The sequence below is a fragment of the Microcaecilia unicolor genome, chromosome 6 (genome assembly GCF_901765095.1).
Source record: "Microcaecilia unicolor chromosome 6, aMicUni1.1, whole genome shotgun sequence".
Lineage (NCBI taxonomy): Eukaryota > Metazoa > Chordata > Amphibia > Gymnophiona > Siphonopidae > Microcaecilia > Microcaecilia unicolor.
In genome coordinates, this window is record NC_044036.1 from 289,957,642 (window position 1) to 289,978,527 (window position 20,886).

Genomic DNA, 20,886 nt, shown 5'->3' on the forward strand with positions numbered 1-20,886 from the left:
GATCAGCCATCCCTGAGGAGCCAACTCACTTTACCGAAGGCTTGAACTCTCCCAAACCAATTCTCAAAATCCCCCCCCTTACTACCCTCCCCTGCTGCTTCCCCACCATTCTTAGCATACAATCCTCCAACTCCCCAATCTCGAGTTTGTGCATACATTACCCACAATCACCCATTATAGTTCCATTGCCTCCAACTCCAATTCACCCTCGCCCAACATTCCTCCACCTCAACACCACCCCAGAGTCTCGCTCCCCCTCCCCCCTATCCACTTCTAGTCGGCATAGTAGAGCTGCTCTCTGGGAGCTTATCTGCACATCGTCCTCAATGAACTAGAAGATCGTCAGAAAGTCCTCAATAATAGGATTTCCTCAGGATGCATGTTTATATGACTTCGTCCCTCGATCCACCACTCGCTGTCATGTGGCATCCATCCTAGGTGTCATGGAGGCCACCAGTTGTTTAATCTGTTCAGGAATCCCAATACATCCCAACGAGCTCAATGCTGACCATACTTCATCCGGGGTCTTCACTTTGAGTGATTTCCCTTCCACAGTTAGCCACATCGCAAATGGAAAGAGCCACCGGTAACGGATCCCCTTTGATCTCATAAACTCCGTGACTTCTCAAAAAAAATAAGCGTTTTTGTAACGTAATCCATGCCAAGTCCTGGTACACTCCAATTTTGTAATTTTTCCATAGGATCTCCTTCTGCTGCCTTGCTTTAATTAGGATCCGCTCCTTGGTGGGGTAGTCTGCAAAAGACATCACAACGTCTCTTGGGTTAGTATCTCGTTGGGGGCTTGCAGCTCGATGCGCTCTTTGAATGCGAATTTCCGGCTGTTGGATCTCGCCCTCTGGCTTCAATATATGCAAGCACAACTCACACGTATTACTGCCTCACAATTGCTAAAGATGTCCAGTTCCGGAATCCCCTTAAATCTCAGATGGCATCGCCGAGACCTATTTTCCAGGTCTTCCGCCTGCTCTTTAAGCTGCTGTATTTATGCAGCGTCCGTGGTCACAGTTTTGCAAAGTTTCCCTACGTCGGTTCTAAGAGTCCCGATTCAGTCTTCCACCTTGCTGATACGGGTCCCCAGTTCTCCAATTTCAGCTTTAACATCTTTCAGTGTATTTTGCACATCCTTACGGACTCCTGCCAGATCAGCTTTCAGGTCCTGGAACCAGCCCACCACATCTGACTTAGTTATCTCACCAGTTCTCTCTGTCCCTTCATTACCATGCTCTTCTTCAGAGTGAGAGGGAATCAACGCCATCTTTTTTCCCTTCGGCCCTGGCCCCGCAGGATCCAGCTCCAATTTCTCACTCTGCTCCGCCGTGTATCGAAATCTTTCTAAACTCTTTTTTGGCGGCAAGACTCTGGGACCTCTCTCCCACCACTCTGACCTCAGCAAGCTTAGCAAAATCTCGGGAATTGCTTTAATTTCTGCTAGCCCCAGCAGAGCCACTCTATTAAGCTGCCATCCCGGTCAGTGACGTCACTTCCTCCATTTTCTCCTCTTTTGTCCCTCTAGCCCTCTTGAATAGTTTTTTTTTTCTTTTCCCAAGCTTTTGCCCACTGAATATTTTATTCATCTTTTCACAGCTTTAGTCCCCCAGGCCCCCCAAATATTTTCTCTTCTATTTTTTCCAGCTTTCTTCCAGCCTCGACACCCTAGAATATTCTTTCCTTTCCACAACCCCCACCCCACCCCAATGGTCCAGCTACAGCATGACTCCTTCTCCCTTTCCCTCCATAACAGTCCAACATGTCTCCTTCTCAGCTTCTCCCTTCCCTAATGGTCCAGCATTTCTCCCCCCCCCCCCACCTACCCCATCCAACATTTCTCCTCTCTCCCAACGGGCCAGCATTTGTTCTCCTTTCCTCCCCCCACGGTTCTGCATCTCTGAGGCCTGCTCCCTCCCCAGCTGGCGAACTGTTATCTCCCTTGGCTTCTCAGGCCCCTCCAATGTACCTTCTTAAAAATTTTAATGCTTGGAGCACCCGTGGCAGCTGGCACCAAGCAACGATGCATACGTGCTGCTCAAGTCTACCCTATGACAGTTCCTGTCTATGCAGAAACAAGAAGTTATCAGAGTGAAGGCTGTGGGGAGGGCACCAGCAACACATATGCATCTCTGCTGCACTGCCGGTCACAGCTCCAAGCATAATAAAAACTTTTAAAATTATTACTTAGAATGTAGGGGTTATTCACTCCCTTATCAAGTGCTCTAAGGTTCTGCAACGTCTTATAGTGGACGTTGCTCTCTTGCAGGAGACACACCTTAATGACCTGGAGCACGCCAAGTTGGTGAGATGGTGGGTGGGAGAATGTGTAGCCACCCTGGCGGTGGGAAAGAAAGGTGGGGAGGCCATATTATTTTGAAAATGACAAGCTACTCAGATGCATAATGTAATCAAAGATAGAGAGCACCGATTTATTTTTTGAAAGACTACAAAAGCTGAATAAAATGTGTTGGTGGGAAGTATTTATGCCTCTAACCAGTTAGACATCTCATTTTACAAACGTATGTTGGCAATTCTATCTGGTGAAAGTTCTGTTCCCTTACTCCCGGAGGTCAACTTTAATATGGTTTGGGATCCATAGCTGGATAAGTCCTATCCCTCGGCCTACTCAAAAGCTTGGGCTACCAAACTTCTCCAGACTGCTTGATCTCCTAGATGTGTGGCGCATGATGCACCCTTTAAACAAAACTACATACACTTATCCTGCGTGCATGCAATGACGTCTCAAATAGATTATTTCCTGGTTTCACGCTCTTTGCTATCAGATATTATTGATGCTCAAATAGGCCCATACGTAATCACTGACCATGCAGAGTGGTCGGATTGGCGGCCTGCCGGGGCGATGCGCTTTTCTAGATTTTGGACTTTTCTGTGCCATTTATATCTCGATGTGCAATTTCAGGAAAAACTCCTAGCGTGTTGGAATGAGTACAAGCACTTTAACCAAGCTACTGACTCTAATGCAGTTCTTTACTGGGAAGCGGCTAAGGCAGTCTTGCGAGGAGACATCATAAGTTATTCTAGTCACGTTAAAAAAGCCAAAGATCGAGAGCTACTTAGGCTGGAAACCCGTTTAATTGGCTTGCACAAATATCAGTTGTATAAATATGGTAATAAGAGTAGCAAATTGTTGGCAAAAATGATGGCTAGGAAACAGGCAACCAGCTTGATTACTACTCTTAAAGACTCTTCTGGGAATCTGGCACACAATGACGTGGCAATTCGTAATATTTTTAAAACTTATTATCAAACTCTATATACTACCCCCCCCCCCCCCCCCGAGTCCGATGGGCTCCCTGGCATCTTTATATGGATAGTTTAGATCTACCTCAAACTGTCTACTATGGATTGGGACTTTTTAAATGGACCAATTCATTCAGATGAAGTAAATTGGCCAATTAGTTGTAGTCCATTGGACAAAGTGCTGGGCCCTGATGGCTTTAGGGCCGAGTTTTAGAAAATTTTCAGTGATTTCATCATTACCCCTTTGACTATATGTTTAATGCCTGGGTGGAGGTGGAATCTGTGTCGGATCATCTGAACTATTAGAGCTAAAGAAAATCCTTCAGAAAATTGGAAGGATCCGACTGAAAATAATAAGAAACAGCATAAGGAATGTCAAGTCTAATGCAAAGCGCTGATAAAGAAGGCAAAGAGGGACTTTGAAAAAAAGATTGCGTTGGAGGCAAAAACACAGTAAAAAAAAATATTTTTTAGGTGTATTAAAAGCAGGAAGCCAGCAAAAGAATCGGTTGGACTGCTAGATGACCGAGGGGTAAAAGGGGTGAGCAGGGAAGACAAAGCCATAGCAGAGAGATTAAATTAATTCTTTGCTTCGGTCTTCACCGAGGAAGATTTAGGATCTCGCCGGGTATTTGTGACCTGGATTGGCCACTGTTGGAAACAGGATGCTGGGCTCGATGGACCTTTGGACTTTCCCAGTATGGCAATACTTATGTACTTATGTAGGAGAGATACCGGTGCCAGAAATCGTATTCAAAGCTGACGAGTCAGAAAAACTGAATGAAATCTCTATAAACCTGGAGGATGTAATGGGGTAATTTGACAAATTAAGGAGTAGCAAATCTCCTGGACTGGATGGTATCCATCCCAGAATACAGATAGAATTGAAAAATGAACTTGCGGTACTATTGTTAGTAATATGTAATTTATTTTTAAAATCGAGAATGGTACCGGAAGATTGGAGGGTGGCCAATGTAACGCCAATTTTGTTTTAAGTTCAACCATTTTTATTGATGACAAATTCAATACAAACCATGCGCAAAATAGCGTAACTGTAAACCGTCATCATAATTCTTAAAGAAACTGTTCAAACCCCTCAACCCTCCCCCCCCCAAAAAAAGGGGGGGGGGGGGCTCCAACCAGGACAGGACAGGCGCGGCCCGAAGCCTCCACACCCAGCAAATCAATAAAATTCACAATGTTGTAATGGGGCGTCTCGACCTTCACAAAGTCAAAACATTGAACTAATTAGAATTTGATTCTAATTATGATGACCTTATTGCTAGGTGGGGTCGGGATTTAGGGATGTCGAGTATTTCTATAGAGCCTTTAAAACTTATCAAGTGGATCCCTGAGATCTCGGTGAGTGTTGAGTTGAGAGAATGTCAACTTTGGACTTTACATAGGGCATATTTTACCCAGGAACGAATGTTTAAGGCAGGGGCGGTGAAATCCCCGATCTGCCAGAAGTGTCAATAAGGGCCTAACTCATTCTTTTGGGGATGTCGGAGGGTAAAGGTCTTCTGGAAAGCTGTTTTAAATTACCTGGGGAGGTTGTTGGGATGTGACCTACCATTTTCTCCAGCAGCTATATTATTGGATATTTATGAAATCTTTCATATCCGCAGTCAATCACAAATAATGTTTCTTCGGAAAGCTGGGGTCCTGGGCAAAAAAGTGATTCTCGGGGTCTGGGTTAGGGAGGAAGCCCCATCTTTTTGGGCATGAAGAAATCGATTGCATGCATTGATGCTTGTAGAGCGACAGTATGCTAGGCGAGCCCCTAGAAGATTGAAAACTTTTTATGCAGTGTGGGATGTATATGTTGTCTCTTCAGCACAGAGCCAGGAGTCTTCTAAAGACTTAAGAAAGGTTCCAGAGGAGATCCGGGAAATTATAGACCGGTGAGTCTGACGTCGGTGCCGGGCAAGATGGTGGAGGCTATTATTAAGAATAAAATTGCAGAGCATATACAAAAACATGGACTGATGAGACAAAGTCAGCACGGATTTAGTGAAGGGAAGTCTTGCCTCACCAATCTAATGCATTTTTTTGAGGGGGTAAGCAAACATGTGGACAATGGGGAGCCGGTTGATATTGTATATCTGGATTTTCAGAAGGCGTTTGACAAAGTGCCGCACGAAAGACTCCTGAAGAAATTGCAGAGTCATGGAATCGGAGGTAGGGTATTATTATGGATTAAGAACTGGTTGAAAGATAGGAAGCAGAGAGTAGGATTGCGTGGCCAGTATTCTCAGTGGAGGAGGGTAGTTAGTGGGGTCCCGCAGGGGTCTGTGCTGGGTCCGTTGCTTTTTAATGTATTTATAAATGACCTAGAGATGGGAATAACTAGTGAGGTAATTAAATTCGCCGATGACACAAAATTATTCAGGGTCGTCAAGTCGCAGGAGGAATGTGAACGATTACAGGAGGACCTTGCGAGACTGGGAGAATGGGCGTGCAAGTGGCAGATGAAGTTCAATGTTGACAAGTGCAAAGTGATGCATGTGGGTAAGAGGAACCCGAATTATAGCTACGTCTTGCAAGGTTCCGCGTTAGGAGTTACGGATCAAGAAAGGGATCTGGGTGTCGTCGTCGATGATACGCTGAAACCTTCTGCTCAGTGTGCTGCTGCGGCTAGGAAAGCGAATAGAATGTTGGGTGTTATTAGGAAGGGTATGGAGTCCAGGTGTGCGGATGTTATAATGCCGTTGTATCGCTCCATGGTGCGACCGCACCTGGAGTATTGTGTTCAGTACTGGTCTCCGTATCTCAAAAAAGATATAGTAGAATTGGAAAAGGTACAGCGAAGGGCGACGAAAATGATAGTGGGGATGGGACGACTTTCCTATGAAGAGAGGCTGAGAAGGCTAGGGCTTTTCAGCTTGGAGAAGAGACGGCTGAGGGGAGATATGATAGAAGTGTATAAAATAATGAGTGGAATGGATCGGGTGGATGTGAAGCGACTGTTCACGCTATCCAAAAATACTAGGACTAGAGGGCATGAGTTGAAGCTACAGTGTGGTAAATTTAAAACGAATCGGAGAAAATTTTTCTTCACCCAACGTGTAATTAGACTCTGGAATTCATTGCCGGAGAACGTGGTACGGGCGGTTAGCTTGACGGAGTTTAAAAAGGGGTTAGATAGATTCCTAAAGGACAAGTCCATAGACCGCTATTAAATGGACTGGAAAAATTCCTCATTTTTAGGTATAACTTGTCTGGAATGTTTTTACGTTTGGGGAGCGTGCCAGGTGCCCTTGACCTGGATTGGCCACTGTCGGTGACAGGATGCTGGGCTAGATGGACCTTTGGTCTTTCCCAGTATGGCACTACTTATGTACTTACTTATGTACTTATATCCAATAATATAGCTGCTGGAGAAAATGGTAGGTCACATCCCAACAACCTCCCCAGGTAATTTAAAACAGCTTTCCAGAAGACCTTTACCCTCCGACATCCCCAAAAGAATGAGTTAGGCCCTTATTGACACTTCTGGCAGATCGGGGATTTCACCGCCCCTGCCTTAAACATTCGTTCCTGGGTAAAATATGCCCTATGTAAAGTCCGAAGTTGACATTCTCTCAACTCAACACTCACCGAGATCTCAGGGATCCACTTGATAAGTTTTAAAGGCTCTATAGAAATACTCGACATCCCTAAATCCCGACCCCACCTAGCAATAAGGTCATCATAATTCCGAGTCTGGGAGCTCAACTGTATCACTTTATGCAAACCAGAAACCGATAGACCCCCACCCCAAAATTTATCAAAGAATGTCTGCAAATGTGAACCCAAAGACGAAACAAGGGCAACCTGTTCCAAGGAAAGTACATAATGACGTAATTGAAGATATGCCAGCAGATCCCTTACCTCTGCAAACCCCCTCGCTTGCAGGGCCTCCCAGGAGAACAACCTACCCTCAGAATCCAAAACATGTTGCAGCAATAAAACTCCCTTTTTCGCCCTGCGTGCAAAACTAGCGTTCTCTCTCCCAGGGGAAAACTGTAAATTGCCTCCAATCGGGAGCTGATCTGAAATGTCAGGCTGACCTCCCAGCTGCAAAAATCAGGAACCGCAAAGCCTGACACAACGATCGGAGTAACATACTATGCCGAAGCCAAGGCGGGAAGGATCTTGATGAGCAGTGCAGGAGAGAATCGACATGCCATGGAGCGTAATACGCCTCTTCATATGCTCGTGGAGTATAACCCTGTTCCTCCAATATCCAATCCCCCAAATGACGAAGTAAGCATGCGTAATTATATAAAGATAAGTTGGGGAGACCCAGGCCTCCATATTTCCAACAACCAATTAAATGCTTAAAAGGCATCTTCGGTTTCCGACCCACCCAGCAAAAATGAGATAGCATCCTCTGTAAGGCCTTTAGATCACGCTTTAATAACTTAATAGGTAATACTTGAAGGATATACAATCATTTAGGGAATAATACCATAACGAAAAGTTGGATTCTGCCATGGATTGAAAGAGGAAAGTGTTGCCATTTAGCCAAAACAGTCTTACAGTAGTCCAACAAGACTGTTACATTTGCCCTATAAAGCATATCAGTGTTACGAGGCAGCTGAATACCCAAATACCGAAACGAAGTAGACTCCCATTGCAAAGAGAAATGGCCCACCCAATCCTCTGGAACAGACATAGTAGGCATCGCTATCCCCATATTCTACAAAACTCTCCATCAAAGTCTCTAGCGAAGTCTGAGGCTCCACCACATGTACCAACAAGTCATTCGCAAACGCTGAGATCTTGAATTCAAGAGGACCTATTCTTATTCCTTTAATATTAGGGTTTCCCATAATATCCCTAATCAAAGGATCCATAGATAACACAAAAAGCATAGGGGACAAAAGGCAGCCCTGCCTAGTGCCTCGATGTATTTCGAACGCCAAAGATAGAACAGCATTTACCTGAATCCGCACACGGGGTGAGCTATAAAGCGCTTGAAGCACCTCCAAAAGAAACCTGAAAATCCACACCTACGCAGAACAGTAAAAAGAAACTTCCAATAAACACGATCAAATGCCTTCTCTGCCTCAAAGCTAACCAGCAAGGAAGGATCAGCTGTCCTATCCACGCGTTCCATTGAAATGAGCAGCTTACACATATTGTGTGTTACTGTGCGCTCCCTGACAAATCCTACCTGCTGATCCGAGATCAAATTCGGGAGCACCTTAGCCAAATGATTAGCCAAGATTTTCGCAAATAATTTGGTTTCCATGTTCAAGAGGGAGATAGGCCTATACGAAGAAGGCTTTACCGGATTCCTCCCAGGTTTTAACAGTAATACTATCTGAGCCAACTGAAGAGACGGAAGGGTACCCTCCACCACGAATTGCGTGAAGGACTGCAGGGTTGGAACAACTGAAGGAGATAAAAGTTTATAAAATTCAGCTCTAAAGCTATCCAGACCTGGGGCTTTAAATAAAGCACTCTGTTGAATCACCAGAGCCACCTCCTCTTCTGCTATTGGCATGTTAAGTTTATTTAACTCCCTCTCCTTCAACACTGGTAAATCCAGATTCTCTAAATATACATCTCCATCCATAGGTGTATCCTGCGGGCATCCGTATAACTGTTGGTAATAATGACGAAAGACTGTTGCTATTTCCTGGTCTGTCCGTACTAAAGAGTCATCTTCCTATCTATGCAATAATACGAGATCCCCCAATTGTTTAATCAGATTGGACATGAGCTTCCCTGATTTATTTCCATGGAGATATAGTTGATATTTATAATACTTTACGGATTTCATCGCTCTCTCATGCAGAAGTTCATTCAGAGATGTCTGAAGCGCAATCAATGAATTGCAGGCGTGGACAGTCGGATTCCTCCCATACTGAGTTTGTACCTTAATTGTATTATTAGGAAAGGAATGGAAAACAAAAATGAGGATGTTAAAATGCCTTTGTATCGCTCCATGGTGCGACCGCACCTCGAACACTGTGTTCAATTCTGGTCACCGCATCTCAAAAAAGATATAGTGGAATTAGAAAAGGTGCAGAGAAGGGCGACAAAAATGAGAAAGGGGATGGGACGACTTCCCTATGAGGAAAGGCTAAAGCGGAAAGGGCTCTTCAGCTTGGAGAAAAGACGGTTGAGGGGAGATATGACAGAGGTCTATAAAATAATGGAGTCGAAAGGGTATACATGAAGCATCTGTTTACGCTTTCCAAAAATATTAGGACTAGGGGGAATTCGATGAAGCTACAGAGTAGTAAATGTAAAACGAATCAGAGAAAATGTGTAATTAAATTCTGGAATTCGTTGCCAGAGAATGTGGTAAAGGCAGTAAGCTTAGCGGGGTTTAAAAAATATTTGGACGGCTTCCTAAAGGAAAAGTCCATAGACCATTATTAAAATGGACATTGGGAAACTCCACTGCTTATTTCTGGGATAAGCAGCATAAAATGTTTTGTACTTTTTTGGATCTTGCCAGGTATTTGTGACCTGGATTGGCCACTGTTAGAAACAGGATGCTGGGCTTGATGGATCTTTGGTCTGTCCCATTATGGCAATACTTATATACTTAAATTATTGTTCTACATAAACCAAACTGGGATCCTATCCTCCCGGCATCGTATAGACCGATTTCGCTGTTAAATTACAAGGTAAAATTGTTTACAAAAATCTTAGCCAACCGGCTGAGGCAGCTACTGCCTTCTCTTATTCACGAATCTCAAATAGGGTTTGTACAAGTCTGATCGGTGGCTAAGAATCTCAGATGCATATTGGTATCATTGGAAAAGGTGACCAATTGTGTTCACCTGTCCTTATTAACAAGCTTTGACGCTGAGAAAGCTTTCGACTGGATTCGCTGGGATTTTTTGTTTGCCGCATTAGGGGCCTATGGATTTTGCAGGCTGGTTTGTGTCAGTGGTTAGGGTACTTTACCATTCTCCTTGGGCCCAAGTGATGGTTAACGGGCAGGTCTCTAGGGATATTCTAATTGGGCGGGGGACCCAGCAAGGATGCCCCTTGTCGCTAATTCTCTTTGTTTTAACACTAGATCCTCTTCTTCGTGATATCCACTCTAATCCCGAAATTCATGTAGACATAGGAGAGGAGGTTTTCAAAGTGGCGGCCTTTGTGGATGATTTGCTGGTTCTGTTAATCGAGCCCCGTGGGTCCTTGAGTGTTCTTTTGGAGACTTTTGTTGAATTTGGAGACTTTGCGGGATTCTGTTTGAATCTAGATAAGTCAGAAGCCGTGGCATCTACTCCAGACATTAAACTTCTCTGGCTGGAGAGTTTTCCTTTACGGTGGGCAGACAGTAACACCAAATGTAGCTGAACTATAGTCTCTCAATGTGAATTGGATGATGGGAACAACAGATAAGCTGTTGGAAAGTTGGCAATTGTTGCCTTTGCCTTTAGGAGGGCAGATGGTCTTATTAGGATGGTGATCTTGCCTAGGTGGCTATTCATGCTTCAAACATTACCATTACGCTTACTACAGAAAGACTTTCGGAAGCTCTATCGAATGGTTCCACACTTCTGTTGGGAGAAAAAAGACAAAATTGAGTTACCAATATCTGTTGGGGCTCAGGGAGGGATGGGTTTGCCTAATTTGAAGTTACCGTATTTTTCGGACTATAAGACGCACTTTTTTCCCCCCAAATTTGGGAGGAAAATGGGGGGTGCGTCTTATAGTCCGAAGGTAGCGAGGTCCGATTTCGGGATCGCCCTCCCCCCGAGTTCGGGATCGCCCTCCCCCGAGTTCGGGATCGCCCTCCCCTACTTACGTCACGCGATGTTCCCTGGTGGTCTAGTGACGTCGGGGCAGGAAAGAGCCCCCTCTTTCCTGCCCAGCGCGCTGCTCTCCGTCCTCCTGTATGCTGCCTGACTGTCTCGGCGAGATTCAAAATGGCCGCCGAGAATTGAAGTCTCGGCGGCCATTTTGAATCTCGCCGAGACCGTCAGGCAGCATACATACAGGAGGACGGAGAGCAGCGCGCTGGGCAGGAAAGAGGGGGCTCTTTCCTGCCCCGACGTCACTAGACCACCAGAGAACATCGCGTGACGTGAGCAGGGGAGGGCGATCCCGAACTCGGACAAGACGCACCGGAGCACCTAGGTTTTAGAGGAGGGAAAAAGGAAAATTTTTCTTTTTCCTATTTCCCTCCTCTAAAACCTAGGTGCGTCTTATGGTCCGGTGCGTCTTATAGTCCGAAAAATACGGTATATAATACTGCCTGTTTGTTACTGCATGTCCGGGATTCGCTTTTTTCCCCAAAGCTGTTTTACTCCTTTGGAATTTGAGACAGCATACTTTGCCCCTTACAACTTGCTCTCTCTTTTGCAGGTTGATATTATATTAGTGAAGGGATTAGGCAGCAACCCACAGGTTACTGCTCTGCTCTTCCTATGAGGCAATCCACTTTTCAACCCGGTTTGGACAGCCAAATCTTTGCCTGTTGGGACAGCTTGGGCTTGGGACTTAGAACATGTTGTGGATCTGGCAGGTGATCTCTGGCCGACTGCACAGCTAAGAGGTCAGGAGAGTCTTCAATGGGGAGATACATTTGTTTATTGCCAGTTAAGACACTGTGTGCGTTCCCTAGCTAAGGCCTCCCTGAGGCTTCATATTGGGGCCAGTATGTGTTTTTTTTTTTTTTATGCTACCTCACCCACGACAACTGTCTCAGGGTTTCATAAGGCCCTGTGGAAGTTTGAGCGTGTCAGACTTAGAACCCCTTCGACATAAATGGGAGAGAGATCTTGGAGTACCCTTGGATTCATGGGATATATTATCATCTATTCAGGGCATTCCGTAACTCACTAGCAATGCCAGCTACAGAGAATATTCGAGTCTTATTTCGGGTTTATTGTTCTCAAGCTGATCTGTTTTGAGCAGGGGGCTTGTAGTTGCCCCTTTGCTTAAAATGTCAAGTGTCAGACAATACACGTTTTACCATGCTTTTTGTGTTGATGCTTTTGGAGCAAAGTGGTTACATACCTGGAGTCATAAGTACATAAGTATTGCCATACTGGAAAAGACCAAAGGTCCATCAAGCCCAGCACCCTGTTTCCAACAGTGGCAAATCCAGATCACAAATAAAGGACTTAGGAACTACTCTGCTGAAGTGCCCATTCTGCTTCCCCAGGGGAGGGGGGTTATAAGAATACAGACCCCTTGGGGGTGTGGATGGAAGAGATACACAGTATAGGTTTTAAGTGTGGGGTGGGAAGGGAGGTAGGGGATGGATTTTGTATTGGACGCACTTCTGTATTCATGACAATGGTGGGAAGTGGGCTAGCGGGGAGGGGAAAGGGAAAAAGGATGAACTGGGTTTTCATAATGTCTCGCTTTTGATACAGTACTGCTTTTGTTATACTCCCACTTCCCACTGATAAAAGCGTTTGTCATAAAAGAGAGTTTGGAAAGAGGGAGAGGGAAAAAACGGAAAACAATTTGATGACAGACTTTATTCTATTAACTTTTATTATAAGATCTAATAATTTGGACTTTTGTATATCAAGATTTATGATTGTATCTGTTTTGTATAAGGTCATCAATAAAAATGTTGAACATAAAAAGGTACACCTGGGGCAGTGGGGGGTTTGAGAGGCCAAGGGAGATGACGGCTCGCTGGGAAATGAGGGGGGCATCGGCATTGCCGCAACACAGAGGGAGCTGGAAGGAGATCCAAAGCCAGACTTTTTAAATCTGTGCAACCACTAGGTAAGCTTCCTCTGCCTCTGGGGAATCTGAGCCAGCTTAAACTTATGGGCTGGTGACATCATTGACGTTTGGTGCCCTTTATCACTGGCGCCCTGGGTCAGAGCTTCACCTGATCCATAGGTTAAGCCGGCCCTGAAGTCAGGATAGGTCTTACCCTTTCCCATCATACCTCATTAGACTTGTTTGCTGCACAGTGAAAAAACTACTATACCTTCTCCACCAGCTCCTCCAGTCTCCCATGTCCATCTCAAAAATGTTTGCTTTCCCTTTGCTACCCCTTCAGTATAGATGCAGTTACTTTTACGCTATACTCTGCAAATAAAGGGAAGTGACCTGGAGACTGCTGACCTGGAAGCATATGAAATCCCGCTGCACTAGTCCAGCACGTGCTGCCATTTTCTAAAGAATACTGGCAATTGCCTTAATGCACTATTCCTTAAGTACACAGAGGTTGTCACTGAAAAGTTGTGCACCTGTCTGGATTGGTCTAGAAGAAGATGAACTATGGAGGAAAGGGTATGGAGACTAGTTAATAAAGTTTGCTTGCTTTTTTTTTTTTAATTTTAAAATGGAAGTTCTACCCCTTGTGATCATCATCCGATAAAAAGCAGCAGCTAAGGAAGCAAACTTACATTGGTGGGCAAAGTGTCCTGCAGTTTGGGGTTAGATGGAGCATTAGAGGAAGATCCTGGGGGCAGGTTGAAATCTGAGTCCTGTAAGAATACAAGATACACCAATCAAACCCAATACACACCCAGCCAAACCAATTCAATTGAGAGTACATTTACAAAAAACAAAGGTGCTAAAATTGAGCAGCATGTTTTTCCAGCAGAATTATTAGCTACTATGATAGTACAGAAAGACTTTTGATCCATGCGTAAGAAATAATTTTCAATAAAAACAGAAGACTGTCTTGCTAAGGCAGCACGCCATACAGCTGTAAAACTCCTGGAAAACTTTACGAGCACTGATATAAACTCTAAAATCAAATGTAACTAGCTGCTGCTCCTTTTCTGAGAGGAAGTCTAATCACACTTTCCACTAAATTTCACTTTCTTTCATCTGTAGAGGTCCTGTACATGGTTTACGCTTTATTAAAACTTTTTATACCACCTTTTTTGTGAAACAAGTAAAGGCGGGGGGAGGAAGTGACGTCACAGACCCGAATGGCAGCTTGAAAACGGCGCTCCCAAGCCGCTGCCAAGAATTAGCTTAATTAACAGCTTTCCTCCACGCTATATCACGTGGGACACACTCTTGATTGGAGGACATGGAGTGCTGCATAGGTTATGACTGCCTCGCAAGCGAAATCACTCGATTTACAAGTGTACGTATTTCATCGGAAGGCGATGTCTCCAGCTATGCACCCCGAGGAACATGGCACCCGAGATGAGGAAAACCAACAGCTCTCGCCAGAGACTGCGGTGCCCAGTGCGAACGTGGAGGTGCCTTTACCACAGCATGAAACTTGGACCACACAATGCATATGGCTCCAAGAAATCAGATCGGACTTAAAGGCAATGCGCCAAGATTTGGCAACGCTGGGAGCAGACCTCTAAGGAGAAATAGCGGAATCGGGTAATCGCGTGGTTGAAACGGAAGTGGGCCTGGAAGAACACGCAGAGTCTCTAACCATGCTTGAACAGCAGCTACAGGACCAAAAAAATGAAACCAGGTACTTACTAGATAAGGTGGAAGATTTAGAAAACCGGAATAGTAGCTCCAACATATGGGTTCGTGGGCTGCCGGAGTTACCTGAATATTCAGATTGCAAAGAAGTTGTGCAGTGCCTTGCGGCCCACTTGCTCTCTGACCCTGATAACCCTCGTCCACCTGCATCCATTTGGATTGAATGTGCCTTGGGGACGAGAAAATGAAATGTGCCTAAAGATATTGTGGTATGCTTTGCTGAATTTAAATTGAAGGAAGCTGTGATGCACAAAGCAACGGCAGCTAGCCCTATAGTGTGGGACAGTTATCCCATAGAGATCTACCATGACCTTTCAGCTACTACCCTCAAACAGCGGAGCAAACTACGCCCTTTAACCTTTCGATTGAGAGAGGAGGGGATTCAGTATAAATGGCAGCACCTTTTTGCTCTAGTGTTCTACAAGGAGGGCAAACAATGCAGAGTGGCCTTGCTGGAAGAAGTACAAGAATTTTTATCTACTGGCAATCAAGTTGACCCACCAGGGAAGCATCAGCAGCCTGGTAGTAAGAAGCAAGGCAGGTCGAAATGGCATCGGGTATCTCAACGGAATGGCCGCCTTAGGAGACAGATCTCTGGAAGACAAGTTACATCGTCATCAGGCCCAAGCTGAGACTAACAGCTCTAGAAACTGTGCTATACTACATAGGATAGCAGGATGATGACAAGCGTCAAATCTTGGCGAGTGTTGAGGTTCAACTATATTTGACTGGCAGATGGATCAGGGACTCACTTCTTTCTCCAGCAAACATGTCACGACTTGGTAAACTGACATGTCACGGTTGTGATGGGGGGTGGGGGGGGGAACTACATGGCATCTGGTGGTGGCTGACTAGGCTTGCTAAATGATAGGGGGCTTATGAATATGTTCAATTGTGTTACTCTGAATGTTCGTGGTCTTAACTTGCCTATGAAATGCAAATTAATGTTTAAAGAAATGTTGCGCCTGAAGGCAGATGTGATACTCCTTCAGGAGACCCATTTGAAACAACGGCATGAAAAATTTGTTAATCATAAGTGGTTTCCCACTGTTGTATTTGCCTCCAACACAACTAATCAAAAAACAAAACGGGTTCTTATAGCTTTTTCAGCTGCTCTCCCATGGCACTTACATAATATTGTACCTGATAAAGAAGGCAGATATCTCGTAGTTACAGCATCCTTATATAACATTCAATATACCATGTTGTAAATTTATGCACCTAATGAAGGGCAAGGGTCCTTTTTAGCAGATGTGGAGAGGGTGTTACAATGCCATGCACAGGGACAATTAGTGATAGGGGGTGACTTCAATCTTACAATAGACCCACCACTAGACAGTTCAACAGGGCAGGCATATTATGCTAAGTGGTATAGAACCATATTTAAAAGCTTTCTGGCACGCTGGGGGCTGGCTGACCTCTGGCATGGGAATCATGGTCAAGAGAGGAATTACACATACTTCTCCCCCAAGTACAATACATACTCCAGGATTGACCTCTGGCTGGGGGACGGGGCTATAGCACGTAATCTGCAAGCAGTAACTATTGAACCCCATTCATGGTCTGATCACTCCCCAGTGGTATTGACTCTGGGCACAATAAATATATCTAAGGGCCCCAGATATTGGTGGCTTAATGAGATGTTATTATAAGACCCGCAGAACATATCTGCCATGGAGAAACACATTGTAGAATATCTAGAATTCAATGACCTAGGAGAGATACAACCACCTATTTTATGTGAAGGCTTAAAAGCAGTCCTTCGCAGACACCTGATAGCATTACAGGCCCATCTTATCAAAATTTGGGTGGTTCAAGAACAGGATCTTAGAGGCAATACAGCACAGTTGGAGAAGCTGCACAAAGCAGATCCCTCTGATCTCAAGGGAGCCAAAACATTGCATCAGCTCAGATTAAAGCTTAATGAGGTTCAAATGGTTGAGCTTTCCACTCAATTGCAACGGTGCAGCAGGAGCACTTTGAATTTGGTGACAAAGCTAGTAGGCTATTAGCTTGTAAATTAAAGAAACAAGCCCAACACAACCATATCTTTAACATTAAAAACATCTCGGGAATACAGTAAAGGCAGTCGGAGCAAATTCAGGAGGCTTTCTATGATTACTATACAGAGCTCTATTCACCTGAAGTAACTCCATCTGTCATAGAAGCTTACCTCCAGGAGGTCAGTCTTCCGCAGCTATCACAGGGAGAGATAGCATTGCAATCCCATAACAATAGATGATATTGAATGGGCAATCTCAGACCTTCCCAAAATAAGGCCCCTGGCCCAGATGGCTTTCCCACCAGGTTTTATAAACTGTTTGTTAAGCGATTGGCTCCTATATTGCTGAGAGTATTTGTCTTCTTTGATACTGTACAGGAACTGCCCCACTCCTAGAGACTGGCAGCGGTTACATTGCTGTTGAAGCAGGGAAAGATCCCCAGCAGTGTGGCTCCTATAGACCAATTTCCCTCTTAAATACAGACTATAAAATTTTTACAAAGATCCTAGCACATAGACTTCAGATGGTACTGCCTCAGTTGATACACGAGGACCAGGCAGGGTTTATTACGGGTCACTAGACTCATGATAACATTAAATGCTTGCTACACATAATTTAACAAGCAAGAGATGATCGGACACCAGTGCTGTTACTCTCGATTGATGCTGAAAAAGCATTCGACTGGGTGAATTGGTCATTCTTGTTCATGGTCCTGAAGCATGTGGGGATAGGGGGGCGCTACATGGCGTGGCTCAAATTGCTGTATGCAAGCCCGTTAGGAACTTTAAAATTAAATGGTACATATACTAAGCCCTTGGAGCTCCATAGGGGACCCAGACAGGGTTGTGCAGTTTCTCCACTACTATTTGCTTTGTCCATAGAATCACTTGCTAGCTTGATTAGGGGGAACCTTGGGATTAGGGGCCTGGTCAGAGGACGAAGGGAACATAAAATTATGCTATTTGCAGATGATGTGCTCCTGACCTTGTCCTGCCCGGAGTCCTCAGTGCAACAGGCCATGGAAACTATTACACAATATGGTCAATTATCAGGGTTTAAGATCAACATTACCAAATCGGAAATCCTTAATCTCACTGTTCCCTCACAGGAAATTCCTCAGCTAAAAGCTGCCTTCCCGTTTGTCTGGGCTGCTAAATCTATTAAATACCTGGGGATAAACATAGCACCCATTGTGGAGAGCTTATTCTCAGCTAACTACCCTAAGAAGACAACAGAACATTTTGCAGAGCTCGATAGGTGGGAGGGACTGACAATATCATGGACAGGGCGTATTCATGCAGTCAAAATGATGTTGCTCCCTAAATTATTATATCTATTTCTAGCTCTCCCGATACAAATTCCTTGCAGTTTTATTTTTCAACTTAACTGCAAAATGTTTGCCTACACCTGGCGGAAGCGCCCACCTCGGGTGCGCAGGGCCATGATGTATCAGACACACGCTTGGGGGGCGGGGGGTTATGGGAGTCCCCAATTTTTATCTGTACTACCGAGCGGCCCAGCTGAAAGTATTAGCGGATTGGACTCCGGCTGCTACTATGAACTTCATATTCTGGTTATTGATATTTGTGCAAGACGACTTAAATGTTTCATGATATGGATTAATATGTACTTTAATGATATTCAATAAAAACGATTGAAACAAGAAATGGCTCCACTGGGAGCAAGCCTGGCTGGGGACCCAATCCTTGGGAGATGTTATGTGGCTACCGGGGAGTGATTTATTGGCTATAATGCGGACAGTCCCGTTGGGGGTGAGCCACTTGCTCTCCACATGGTACCATATACGGAAAGAATTCTTTCCAGATCGGAAATACTACTTGCAGACAGCTATCTGGTGGGCCCCGGGTTTTCCTTTGGGCTCCTCAGAACCGGTATATGAACAGTGAGCCCAGGCGGGTCTGTATACTGTGGGACAGGTATGGGCTTAATGGGAGGATACTTAATTTTGAAGAATTCCAAGAGGAATATGGGTTGGTTGAAATTGACCTCTTTTATTATAGCTGCTTACGAAACTATCCACAAACGGGCACGGGGGGAACTGGACCTAACCGAAAACAGCATTAGAGAAAGCCCAACGGAATTGGGGGGGGGGGGGGGGGTAAAGGAAGTGTATCTTGTTTATATCTAGCTCTACTATTCTACACTAACCCTCAATTATATTATACTGAAAGATGGGAGGTAGCATTACAGAGCACCCACCCGCGGAAAACTTGGTCGAGGGGGTATAGATTCTTGCTCAAACCATCTTTAGCTCAGATTATGGTAGAAAATGGTTTTCAAATGTTGTACTGGTGGTATTACACCCCTGATAGATTACAGCAAATGTATCCCAAGGTATCTGCAGACTGTTGGCATAACTGTGCTTCTCGGGGCTCCATCTTACAAATATGGTGGGAATGGCCGATGGGCCAGACTTATTGGAAACAAGTGCTCCGGATGGTTCATTAAGCGTTGCAACAGCACTATCCCTTTAACGCGGAATACTGCCTGCTACATTTTAAACCTCTGGAGATTCGTGTCTCTCACCATAAGCTTGCAATCCAGTTTTTTGTTGCTGCAAAGCTGTCTCTGGCAAGGGCTTGGAAACAACAGTCTCTACCTTCCATGCAACTTATACTGCATAAAGTGGACTACTTATACCAAATGTCGAAACTTACTGCAATGAGAAGAGGCCACTTGGTGACTTTTAAAAAAACTTTGGCAGCCCTACAAACAGTCGAAAGCACAGTTGTCAGCACCACCATGATGTCCAGGGGAAGGAAGGGAAACTAGATGACTAAGGGTATTAGCTTCTGTATGGTGTAACAGTTTTTTCAGCTATATTATGTATGGCAAATTACAGAATTTTCAATAAAAAAAAAACTGAGAAAAAAAAAGTAAAGGCAGTGTACAAAATAATAAAAAAAAAAATCAATATAGTTAGAAAAGAAATCCATAAAATAAATAGAAAAGAATATACTCATCCTGCCCTCATCTTTCCTGAGTGTCTAGAAATGACTCTTCCCAACAACAACCAAACTTCTGACAAGGGCATCAGATAGCAGCATCTCCCAAAATAAACTCATCAACATCTTTGTTCTACCCCTCTATCTTCAGGTCTTAGTATTTCTTCACTGACTAAATCGAATTGATTCTTGCATGAAATGTTCCAAGATCACAGTTTTTAGCAGTTCTTTTTAGATACTCCTATCTTAGACAAATCAGTGACTTGGATCCAGGAAGAGTGCCATTATCAAACTTATCAAATTATTTGAAACACTTTTTGGGTCATGCTGCTTGCCTCTGGCTTTTGCCTACAATAACTACTTCACATGATAGCTAGTTAACATGCAGAAATATTGCTAAGACAAAAACAAAAAACACTCGGATAAAATCAAACCACACCAGAAAGCAATCCTCACTTTAGCGCTGACTCCAAATTCAATGGGTGGTACGGGAAGAACAGAATCCACGTGAATGTCTAGTCCATTAACAGGAGGGGCATTCCCTTCCAGCCGCTCTGTCCCCTCTGAACCCTTTCTGTTCTTCATGGATCGCTCGTTGCCTATTGGTCCTGGTTTGTGCTCCTTATGCTGTCCCAAGCTTTGATCACAATCCTTTATAAAAGAAAGCAGACAGGCAAGATATAAGCATGCTGATCCCTCCACAAAAAATAAGCCCCAAAAGTCTAATCTTGTGCAGGAGACCCAAAAGTCATCTTGAGACCAATACTCAGGCTAAGATCACTATAGAATACTATTCTATCTTCTGGCTTACTACTGTGCCTCTCCCTACAGACAGTATTGAAAGCAGCACTGCTCTCGCCAATGCCTCCCCAACCCCAACACACACTTTTCCAGCACTAGTCCTTCAAAGTGCAGGTAACTGCCTCAAGCCTGCAAGGAAGAAGAGACTCACAATTAGGAAGGTGATATTTTTTCTTACCTGTTAAATTTCCTTTCCTTGAGTCCTGCTAGACCAGCCCACACTCCCCTGACCAGATGGCGCTAGAAAGTTTCCAGTGACATCACTGGAGTTAGTCAGAATACATCTAACAGAGCCCAAAAAAGATCACCCTATATGGTCCTCTGAAACTTCTGCCCAGAACCAAATTAAATAATATTAACTAATGTGAAGTTTTAGAGAAGCTCCACAAGAAATAGACTGGGGCCAATATGCCCCCAAGCAATCCATAGATTCTCCTAATCCCTAGTCTTTCAGG

At 44.4% G+C, this 20,886-nt stretch overlaps 1 protein-coding gene across 6 annotated transcripts in view; it reads right to left on the bottom strand.

Moving 5' to 3' along the window:
* PRRC2B (proline rich coiled-coil 2B) overlaps window positions 1–20,886 on the bottom strand; it is a 353,949-nt gene that overhangs the window by 77,673 nt on the left and 255,390 nt on the right. For 5 of the 6 annotated variants that reach the window (XR_003942611.1, XM_030207802.1, XM_030207799.1 and 2 more), the window contains 2 exons: window positions 20,087–20,281; window positions 13,605–13,685 (listed from right to left, as the gene is read on the bottom strand). Coding sequence is in view for 5 of the 6 variants with exons in the window: in XM_030207802.1 (XP_030063662.1) it covers window positions 13,605–13,685; window positions 20,087–20,281 (276 nt within the window). In the remaining variant the exon portion in view is untranslated. The remainder of the gene's footprint in view (window positions 1–13,604; window positions 13,686–20,086; window positions 20,282–20,886) is intronic. The other variant, XM_030207800.1, reaches the window with a different exon arrangement.